The sequence below is a fragment of the Melospiza melodia genome, chromosome 5, assembly GCF_035770615.1.
Source record: "Melospiza melodia melodia isolate bMelMel2 chromosome 5, bMelMel2.pri, whole genome shotgun sequence".
NCBI classification, from domain to species: domain Eukaryota; kingdom Metazoa; phylum Chordata; class Aves; order Passeriformes; family Passerellidae; genus Melospiza; species Melospiza melodia.
In genome coordinates this window covers 87,648,896-87,660,889 of record NC_086198.1, presented here as the reverse complement: position 1 = coordinate 87,660,889, position 11,994 = coordinate 87,648,896, and the positions used below count along the sequence as shown (strand labels likewise).

At 36.1% G+C, this 11,994-nt stretch overlaps 1 protein-coding gene across 4 annotated transcripts in view; it reads right to left on the bottom strand.

The window, feature by feature from the left end:
- Positions 1-1,619: 1,619 nt before the first annotated feature.
- The window catches only part of PCDH7 (protocadherin 7), a 267,542-nt gene continuing 257,167 nt past the window's right edge, over positions 1,620-11,994 (bottom strand). For 3 of the 4 annotated variants that reach the window (XM_063157758.1, XM_063157757.1, XM_063157756.1), the window contains exon 3: positions 1,620-5,970. In XM_063157758.1, coding sequence (XP_063013828.1) covers positions 5,591-5,970 — 380 coding nt within the window. In that variant the 3' untranslated portion in view covers positions 1,620-5,590. The remainder of the gene's footprint in view (positions 5,971-11,994) is intronic. The other variant, XM_063157760.1, reaches the window with a different exon arrangement.

Genomic DNA, 11,994 nt, shown 5'->3' with positions numbered 1-11,994 from the left:
GACTAGAATCCTATGATTTTACTAAGGAATACTCTCATCTAACGCCAGCACTGCTTTCCTTTTCAGCAAAGGCTAGATAATTTGCATATTTATGAACTATTAAGCATCTTCTATACACTCCCCTCAGGAGGCTCAATAAAGACAAGAAATTATTTCTGCCTAGGTCACATTTATTAATTTCAGTCTCTGCATAAGATTTACAGTTTACTGCAACACAGGAGGGAGAACTGAAGCCAGGGTTAAAGGGGAGCATAAATTGTTTGCTTTTGCTAGTTTATATCATCCTCTCTTACCACTCTTAGCGTCTCAGGAAATTTATTTTATCTTCCTGTAATCACCTTCCTGGATGCAGTGGGTAAACAAGAAAATGCAGATAAAAGTCAAACAAACATAAGGTCATGCCTTGCATGCTACAGCTGGTGTAAAATAAACTTGAAAGCTTGATTGAAGTTACTCATTAAAATACTGTTACTGCTGAAAGAGGCGGAGGGGTGGCTCATTCAAGTGCAGTGTGAGAGATCCAGGGTCAGGTGGTGAACTAAACTTCCTCCATAGGCTTGCAGATTCAGAGTTCTGCTTGTGGAAAGAAGAATCTTCTTTGACACATTCATTAGAGCAGACTAGAAAATGTTAACTTTAAGCACATTCAGAGAAAGAAATTTGCAATGTAAAGTTTATTTTATAAAAAGTTTTGGCCAGTTTGTATTCACAAAAACCCAAGCCTAATCTGTAACTAAGGTAAAAGGATATAAATGGCTCTTTCTGTGATGTTTACTGGGAAATTTTATTCAATGGTTTCCAAGGCCTCTGTAGTAATTCGGTATTTTGCATAATAGAGAGCGGTGAAAGGAGTGTTCGACCTTTGATCCCTCTCCCCACAAACACTTTTTTCACATATTATAACTGATGCAAATCCCAATTTAATTGCTGTTTTGGAGCCTGCTCTTTCAAAACAAACAAGCAAACAAAGACAAAAAAAGCTATGTGTGATCCAGACAGCTAAGGAATAAACTCTTTCTACTTAGATGTTCCTTCTTGAGGAGGATTTGTTCTTGATTTACAGTTATGCTGAGATGGATAATTTGATTCACAGCCAGAGAGAACTGGCGGCTCTTGTTTCTCTTTTTTTCCCCCGAATTTCTGCATTAATTGTGTTGTTTTTCTCAATATAGATGCTCTACTTACATTTTAGGATGTGCTAATAGTTCTAAACTTCTTGGAAAATATAGCATCCTTGTTGATAATAAGAAAAATTGCCAATCTATAATGGAAATATATGGACTTTTACTAAAGGCTTGTTATTCCACTTAATAGGAAGGTTTTGAACACACTTTTAAAATATGCCCTTTTGATCAGTAATCAGAAACAACTGTTTAGGTTACGAGTATTCTCTGCTGTGAAAATAGCTGTGTGCTGTCCAGGGTGACAGTAGCCTCAGGTCTATCGAATTTCACTCAGAAGACAGGTAAAACCTCAGCCATCTCTGCAGCTGAATCTGTGGCCAGTTACTAAGGCAGTGTCATTGCTATTCAAAATACCATTAAATATTGAAACTAGCATGTGATTTAATCTAATAAAATTGGAACAGACTGTCCAAGAAAGTAAACTGGCAAATGGGCAACCAGTTGAACATGTTATATTTTAATTTGCAGAGACAAAAATGACAAGCAATTTATTTACATAAAACTGTACAAAAGCAAATTAAATTATGTAAATATTTCATAAATAGAGGTGGACTAGCGTTTAATACATTTTGCCATGTTTAGCATAGTTGCGTGCATAGTGACTCATAATAAACAATGATAAATTGTTCTCTGCTTCACTATCAACATCCAAGTTGCAGAACAATAGTCAATGATTATTATTACAAACAGATCGTACCACACTGAATGCAAGTGCTTTAAAATTTAGGAAAAGTTGTCTGAAAGCATACCCCAGGTAGCTGGTGAATGTTGTCTTCTTCCTAGTGCTTATGCTCTCTCAGTTAATAATACAACTCAACTGGTGGGCTTTCATTTCTATTGCTTTATCATCTGCTTCTCTTCTTAAGGAAACTCTGTATATTTATCACCAGTGAAACAGAAAGAAAAATATTTAATTGTTTAACTTCCTTACAAGTGTTTGGTGATGGCTGGATTTATGGCAAGATCTTTATTCCAATTCATGATTTTTCTGCTTGACAACTTCTAGGGTAGCCTTTCAGCCAATCATTTCAATCCCATTTAAGTTTTTCCCCCACATAAAAATAATGTTTAATTTTTTTTCCTGAAACTCAGGCAGCAGGCCAGTCAGAAACCATATTCAATAAACATAGTGGGTCTGAGATCTGGATTAAGCCTTAGATTTTAGACCAAAGCTATTGAACTTTCTAATACATATAAAGTTATATATTAACGCATCAATCTATAAAGGTGCCCTAATGTAAAATACATGCAAAGCTCATTTGAGTTTCCCATGGAAGGAAAGAAAAAAATGATTTCTATACAGTACAAATAAAATCTGATGAAGGCTAAAAGCTATTAAAAAATTGTCAATTTTCCTGGCAACATGAATTGGTGACACCTTGCTAAATAACTATCATATAGACTGATCATACTTTTCCAGGCAGCAAAATTAAAAACAAATTAAAACAACCCCAAAGCCCACACAAATAGTAATTAAAAAAATCCTCAAGACCTACTTAAACCACAGCCTTGTGTTAATAATGCTTAAGACTGGTCCATTAACTGAGTTTGGCAAAAGGCTTGCTTTTAAATATATTATTTATAATTTCTCAGAAAATAAACACAGGTAAATGTACAGGTTCAAAAAAGTTGGGAATAGCCCCTTACCCCTCAGTGTCCAAACCCAACGACCACTTTACCATAATAATAGGTATAAAAGGCACAGTTGCATATTTTGCATTCACCCTAATTATTTTTTATAGCTTTATTTGTTTATTTTTTTATACAAAAGCACTCTATTTATGGAGTGGCACCAGATTTAACCTATTTCAAATAAAGAGGAAAAATACAAACACAAAATATATTTGTATGTCATGCCAGGTCAGAAGAGTAATCAGCATATTAATAGTGGCTAGTTCCACAAGAATTACTGTGAATACTTACAGTAGATAGAATTTTTAAAAAATTCTTTCACACATTTTAGATCTAAGGAGATGCACACAAGAAAATTATTTCATGACTGTCTTACGTGGTGCAAAAATTGGTGAATGACTGCTGATCCATTTAATCTGAAGGTCTATTATGACCTGTATTATTACCCCTGTAGAAAAAGTGTCTAAGAATATATGGAACCCAGCTACCTAATTTATTTTCTTGTGTGTAATATTAAATAAAATCTTATTAAAGGAAGTTCTGTTGAACATTTGTGTTATGCAATTGTGTATTCTGTTGAAACGTGCAAGAAAAATGTGTTTACATTACATAAGCATTTTTAGAAGCATTTTTAAACAGGTACTTACAGACTATACAAAGCAGTAACTGCTATATGCAGTCTCATAACAAAGTACTAGCTTGCATCTCCCCGTATTACTTAAATAATTAAACATAAAAATGTTCAATCGTTAATAATCTTTGATTTTAATATTTTCTTTCTAAAATGTGCCCGTTCATCATAACTGCTATACACAAACTAATGTTACTTGAAGAAAGTAAACTTTAGAGAGGAGAAGGAAAAGGCCAGTAATGGCACAACCCACTATATGGAGAAGTGAATTCAAAAGATAAATGTGATGAGTTGTTTTGATTTACCAACCTCTACCTTAGGCTGTTTAAGGTTATTTCTATGCAATTCTTCAAAGCAAGAAAGAAACTACCCAAAGCTACATTATGACTACAGTTACTAGAGAGCCATCTCGCCATGCCTTCGTGCCAGTTCAACAGCCAGGGATCTGAATGCTTTCTCCGTCCTTGAGCTGCCCTTGCTGTGCTGTTTGATTGTCACTTTTGTCTGAATGTCTGAGCTCAGTCTGTGATTATTAATACAGCATCAACTACAAAGCAATTGGTTGATGTTCTGCATGTTTTGTTGCTTTTATTGCACAAAACCCTGTTTCATTTCCTCTTCCTTTCATGATGCACTCCCCATGATAATTGTTACAGCTCTTGCATATCGTAGCTTGGACTACTTTTAACTCCTCTTGACTTCCTAGGTATCATACCACTGTTTATCAGACCATTTTTTACTAATGCTAAATTTTCTGAGTATTGATATCATTTAGTATTGCACGTTTCTTGGTTTTAATGCACTTGGTTTCAAGAAAGCTTTCATTATCATCATCTTTGACATAATTGAAGCAGTTGATAAGCTGCAACACCGATGACCAGACTTAGCAACCATGCCTTGCAATTTGAAAAGAAGCTTTTTTTATCCGAGTTGAAATGTTCTCTTGTTACTGCATTATCCTATTGTCCACCTTTTTCCCTCCCATCAAGCATTCCCACTAACACGGCCTTCTCTTCTACTATTATTTTTTAATTTTAATCTTAAAAATTCCCTGGAACTAGCATATGCAGCATATAACATGCAGCATGTGCTGCAATGTATCATGTCATTACAAAAGAAGCATCAGTTCCTTTGGGCATTCAACTGAACCACACTGGAAAAAAAAATTGTCATCTGGGCTTGTGGACTGTGCTGCTGCATAGAATGTAACTGAAGTTGTGTTATGAGTACATGTGGGTTTTTTGTGAATACACTTATTTTCTAAGTCAAGCCCCAATACTTAGCAGTTCCCCTGATCCATTGTGTGATCTTTGGCCTTTTTGTAATTACAATCTTCCCAGCTAAATGTTAGTCTTGCCCAAAATAATGATTTCAACAGTTTATCATTGCTATCCTATGGTATAAGTGTTAGTAATTGTGTTTACATTGAAATAATCATTACAGAGAACGAGAGAGAAAGATAGAAAGAGACACAGCAAGACAGGTTTGTTCAATGGATTAAACAGAACCAGAGTCCATGAATCACGGGAAAGTATGCCATGTTTTTGACTGCAGTCTCAGGCTGAACATATTTCTGTTTCTTCCAGCCTCAGATGAGAGGTGAGAATATTAAAGCTGTGGTCTTCACAAAGTGCCTATTAATGATTATTCCTTTATATTTATCCTATATCTTTATGGTTTCTGAAGGATTGTCCCTGATGGGGATCAGCAATATTCAGATGGTATGTTTCGAATACATTTTCCCTGACCTGTTATCCTCAACAAGCCAGATGACAAACAAACAAAATGAGTGGCTTAATTCATGCTTCTGCAGGAGGGAAACAACAGTGTGTCGTGTTCTTTTTTTAATCAAGCTTGCTACTATGGGAGGAATTTGCAACCATAGATCTAGGAAAATAAAAAATCAGGAAGGGGGAATTAGACATGCAAGTAACAGCAATGTTTTCTACATTGTACAGTATAGTCAGGCAGACAGTATAATTACATGCCTGCTATGGAGGCAGAAGTGGCAGGCAGATCTTTTGTCTCTTTGGTGGCCCCCTCTTTATTGTTTCACATTTTTTCTTAAAATTGTTGTGATTTTAAGACTTTTGCCCCATTTCTTTCTTATATTACGAAAGAACTTTGTCGCTGCTGTTTTAGCCTACAGGTAAACTTCTCTTCTAGTTAGAGTATTGACAGGAGATGGCTTGTATTCCCCTGTCTGTGTGAGGGGGATATCCTCTGGGTTGCCTTCTTCATTTTTGCTGAAACTAGCTGCGCTGAAGGTCTCATAAGATGAGGTCAACTTTTTGTTAAGGAGGTTTCTGTTGCGGTCACCCATGAGGGAGGCTTCTCCATTGGCCAGCTTTTCCTGACTGCCCCGTTCATCAACAGGCATGAAAGTGGAGAGTTTTGGCTGGCTCTTCTGCTTTCTCTCCGGAGAAGTGCGGACTGGCATCCAGCAGGAGTCTGAGTGGCCGTATTCATCACATTCCCGGGTGCACTTCCCTGTCAGGGCTACATCTGGTAGAGGCCGTGAATCTGAAAATAAAAGAGAGTTGTCTTTACAAATCGTTGTTACAGTGACCTCCACTGAAACTGAGAATCCTTGCATTCACAAAAGGTATTTTTAAAGATCTTGGTAGGAATGTGGCAGTAAGTTCCTCAGTAATAATTTTTTCACATTGCATGTGCCCAGAGGCAGCAAGCAGATCTGTACAGTTATTCTCAATCTTAATAATTGAAAAAATACAAAATCTATTAATCCTCTTCCTGTGCCTGAATATCAATTCCAGAAACATTTGGCATTAGGTACTGAATTAATTTTGATGTCTGGAAGAGTCAAAGAAACACTTAATTCCATACTGCCAATTTTCTAGAAATTATTAAAAATACCTTTCCTTGATTTTTTTTTAGAGAATACTCTGAATTTATGTGGAAGAATCCTCAGACCCTGTGCCCTGGAAATACTTACAAGCATACTTAATGCCCTGCAAATGAGCAGATCCACTATTGACAAAGGAACTGAATTTTCATATAATGTAACCCTCTGCTTGAATTTCTGAGGATTGGGCACTTGAGATTTTAGCCCACAATACGTTAGATAAGTTGTACAATCAGTAATTGCAGAAGCATACAAAACCTTTGCTATAGGTTATAAACTTTATCAATAGTACAAATAAAGCTGTTCTGTGTGTATATGTGCATGGTAGGGCATGGAATGAATCTGAGTGCTGCCTAAAGAGAAACATTTTATATGTGCCTGGCTGTGTTAGAAGGTGTCCTGCTCCTGTTCACTATGTATGAGTTTTCTGTTCTTGTAAGAGCTTTTACTGAAAACCAGCAAAGTTCCGAGGCCTGCAGTATTGACTCCTACCTGTTTTCAAAGCAGGTATATTTAATATTTGTATTTTAATACTTGCATACAACTGAATTTAAAAACTACCTCAACTATTTTAATGAATGGGTAATATTCTTTAACCTTCCTTTTATTCAGTTATAGTGTACTTTATGGTCTAAAGGAATAACTTAAGCTGCTTACAGAGGAGCAACATTATATTCAAACAAAGCTGACAAAGAACATAAATCAAAAAATAAAATTTTCAAATGTGTTTGATATGGCTTTCACATGATATGACTTATTTGATGAAATATTTAGGGGTTTTTTGTAAAAAAAATCAATTAATTTGAAGGGAGCAAGGAACATGGAAACATAATCAGGTACTTCAAATGGGCTCTGGCATCATTCTACCTTCCCACTACAACACCAAAATTCTTGTGAACTGTAATTTTTGCCTGTAATAACATGTGTATACAAACTTATAAAAACTCCTTCAAAGGCCCGCTCAGCCTTCATTCTGTTACTTTTGTTTTGCCTAATTTTTTTAAATTTGGCTAATAAAGTACCTTCTCAAATAATGATAATTCTAGCTGTGATTTTTTTATAAATTGATAAAAGAAACCACTGCTGAAGATAAAAACAACCAACCAAACAAAAACACCCAAAACCCAACAGCCAAAAATCCTTCACTCCTCCAGAATAAACGACTTTAATTTAAAATATTTAAAACAGGTACTTGCGGAGAAAGCATATTTCATTTCAACATCTGTGGATTTAATCCTGATAGAATTGCAAAAGCTCTTGAAAGTCAGATTTATCTTCATCCTGTCCTGATTTTTTTTATAGGCATTTAAATATTAATTTAATAAATAATTTGTTGCTGTACTGTAAAGGTGTGTACACTATTTGCTACTGCCAGGTACCAACTTTCAATAGAATTTACTGAATGCATTCTGAATACTGTATAAAATTTCATATTTCAATGAAATATCACTGACTTTAATGAGGAAACAGCCCTGGTTTCCAGATAACTGAGTAATCCTGTAACTAAGATGTGTAAGGCCAGGAGGAGGGAACTGAGTGAGTTTTTTCTTTTTAAAATTTTTCCCCCAATTTATTTTTAAAGCTTTTTCCCTTAGACACAATTCCCACTTTTTTTTTTTTTTTTTTTTCCCAAATGAAGAATGCAATACTATAAAAACTTAGCAGCCTATCGGTTTTCAGGTGGCTGTGTTCTGCAAACATACACAGAATATGGGGATGGGTACAGGAAAATCCTCCTTTTGTCAGCTAAATCAGCAAAATTCTGACCCTCCCCAATGATAAGAAGCATAATTAACTGCTCCACTGCTCTGATATGCTTTGATTTTAACCAGAATTTTTCATATTTTCACAACAGGGCCAATTCCCTTAAACCTCTATAAATTATTTGAACCAGCACCTTATTTCCAAAAAAAAATCCTGACCATTAAACATTATGCTTGCTTCAAGTATTTTAATTATTACTCTGACATAATATTAGCAACCACTGATCAAGGCCGTTTGTCTGACCTTTATTTAAAACATAAGAATATAAGTTTATTGGAAAGATTTTCTCTTGTTGTCATTTGAATTTGGGGTTTTTTTTCCAGACTGAAACAATTAGCACCTCATTATATATAATGGAGTCTTTCTAGCTGAAAAAAAAATTTGAGTCAGCAATACATGGTTTCATAAAAATCCTTCCCTTACTGGTGGTCTTTTAATCATGCTCTTGAAAATGCATCATTTTTTATTGTGTTGCTTCTCCTATTCACTTCTGGACAAATACTGGAACTCATTATTGTGAAACATGAGGACTTAATGTACAATTCAGCCTTATAATGCTGTTTTATGAAGCAAAACCCTCCAAGTCACATAACCTGTTGGGTTATGTGATAAACTTTATCTTCACACCCACAGAAGAGCTCAGAGAGACACTGGAAGAACAATTCTAGCCCAAATAATACCCCAAGAGACCTACCCAGGCCCACCATAGGGCAATCAGACCCTCAATGGTCCATCTGTCAGGCCCAGAGGAACACGGGGGTGTACAGTAGCAAGTAGGAGCTCAAAACAAGGATTCACAAGGAAAAATCATCTTTCTGTGTAATGCTGGGGATTGCTGTCTAGGTATGTAAAGCAAATTATAAGACATAAAGGAAAAGGAATTTGGGACAGCAAAGGACTTAGATGACATGGTTTCTCTTTAGGGGAGAAACCATCAGGAAGACAAGTGAGGAGTTTAGGTGATAAAGGAGAAATAGAGACATAAGGGGATAAAAGGGCCAGTCACAAGTAAATAGTTTGCTTGTCTGGTTGTGTTCTATGCTGGATGAACACCATTTGTCCTGTCCTCTTATCAGGTTTCCTTTCCAGCTCTTTCCTGGGAATGGGCTCTCTATTATGAGTGCATGTATAGATATGGGTGTGTGCACTATCACTAGCAGTGCTCTTCCATCCTGTCCAGCCAGAGAAGAGGACAGAATGAGGCCCCTGGTGCTGTTTGTGTTCATGGGAGGGCTCTGAGTGTCTGTGATCTGCGTGGACAACTTGATGTATATCTGGTGCATGTGTGTGCTCTGTGTGTGTGCCAGCTGGGAATATATCCTCATCTTTGCTTGGACTTGGGGGTATGGAAGAGCAGCAGCAGCCTCCTGTCCCTCAGGCTGTCAGATCCAGTGCCATTTCTTTTTCTCTAAAACACCTTCAATTAAGATTTGACACTTACAGCCTTCTACTCCATTGCTTTCTTGCATCTTTTCTCAGAGCTTGAATCAGTGCAGCATTTCAGTACAGATCTAATCGAACATGGTTTGAAACCTGTTGCATTTTAATCTCTCATCTGTTTAAAAGATTGACACACCTAAACTAGTGGGTTAAAGGGAAGATGGGGTGCTTTCTATGCACTTGATAACAGTGATTTAACCTCTAATTTGGATAAACTGCCATACCACTTTAGCTACACAGTAACTGCATTTTTGCTAACTCATGAAACAGATCAACCCTCTTTTGCAGAGTAGGGACTCTATGGTCAGCATATTAAATTACCTAGTCCATGGAGTTTTGAACAATCTCTAAATTTGAAAATAAAAATAAATTTTACTCATGTTTTCTAGCACAATTTGCATTGAAACACATCTATTTCTAAGCTAAATACTTTTCCTAAGTGCTTCTCAGTTTAAAAGTGAAGTACTCCAGTAGTGACCCCACTGAGAACTGACAAGTCTAATGGAATATGACACAGCAAACAATTTGTCAGCAGAATTGGCAAATCATCAAGGAGCAGCACAACAGATTCCTACTGCAGTTATATATCTGGAAACCAAGTTAATTTGTGCTTAAAATGCCCCTTATTAACAAAAAAAAAAAATTATCACAATGTTAATTGATAGAGAAAGATATGTGATATTTCTTGTTATACTGAAATCTCTAGATTTGGGATTAGGTTCTAAGAGTTTGTATAGACTAGCTAAACTCAACCTTTTATTTTATCTGCACAAAAAAGATAATCAGAAGATGTCATCAGAAGATATCCTCTCCTCTTAGTTATTGTCAAGTATATCTGCTCATCAGATCAGAACATGGCTCAGCCATTGTAAACCCACTCCCTAAAATGCATAGGCATACATGTAAATGGAGAATTCAAAATGTAATACTTTTAAAACAGATTTTACTTGCCAGATTTCAGCTTGGGAAAAAAATTGGAAAACATTAATTCAATGGACTTTAAAATCTACTTTGTCATTGTATCTGATAGAAGCTTTCACCCCCGATTTTTGAAATTTATCTGATAAAAGTTAGGTATTTTTTTAAACTTTAGTAACTATTCATCCAATAAATCCTTTAACATTTGCAGTTCATTTCTGAGACAGAAATATGCTTTATGTTTTCCATAAAGCTTTGTACAATAGAATGTAAGTGATTGGAGATATTTGTATGTGTGCTAATGTTTCTGCTGATTGTAGCTGGCTGTTCCCTTAGGGCTGGTAGGGTTGCTTCTTATCAAAAAGGGAAGGCACCTACCACTGCAGGCTGGACTGGGGAAAGGTGATGTTCTATCTCCAGCTGAATACCAAAGAAACTAACTCAAATATTCCAACCAAGCAGTTTTCCACTATTTTCTCTCCTCCTATTCCTAATCAAAAGAGGTTAATATATTTCATCAAGGACATAAACAGTATTATGAACTCAGTAGTCAACAAGTACACCTGGGGATTGGAACTAGATGATTTTTAAGGTCCCTTCCAACACTATCCATTCCATGACTCTTTATGTTACAAGTTACATGCTTTTATTTTACATACACATTGCAGAAATATAGTCAAGAATGCTCACTCTGGCTCCACTCTACACATTTTTAACAACCATTCTTGTACAATATCTTTTATAGACCCACAGCTAGTCATGACATTGTTCTAGCACAGACACTGGAGAAAAATGTAAAGAGCTTTTCACTTTTTCATTTTTGTAAACCACACACAAAGCTGATGGCAACAACAGATTTAAGATGTACTTAAGCTGGCAAAAGTTTTGTTCCACTTGTCCCTGGAGATGGAATACCTTCCAAATCAATAGTGACACTGTATCTAGACACAATAATTTGAACATCTGCAGAAAGCATTCCTAGCTGTAGACCTTTTCCTTGGAGGAGTACAAAACCACAGTAGCCATATAGCAGTAGAGCAGTGCAACTCTGCAACTTTTGTAAACCATGCAGCATGGACAACAGGATCTGAGGAGTCATTGGCAGAGGAGTTCTAAATAGTATCTATGACAAATCAATGGCTCCATGCAGATTTTGCTTTCCACATTGACAGGCCCATAATATCCCTGCATGGTTCCATTTATTGAGGACCTATAAAAACTGCATGTGGAATAGTTCCAGCTACTGTGAGAAAAGAAAAAAAAAAACAGAATAGTAAAGAAAGAGACTGTGGTTTGGATGAGCCCCATTTTTTCTGCATTCTGTACACAAATATGTTACATTCAGAAGAGCATCCAAAATGCAAGTGAAACACCATTATATGATTAAAGTGGAGTATGTTTATATGGCTTTTATATTAAAAGCCATGACTCTTTTATGAGCTGTGTGATCAGGGACACAATAGATCTCTTAAAGCCTAACAAGTATTGGCGACATGATCAAGGAACAACAATGCAGAAAAGAGCTGAGAGAGTACCTATTGTAGAAAATCACTCTTTAA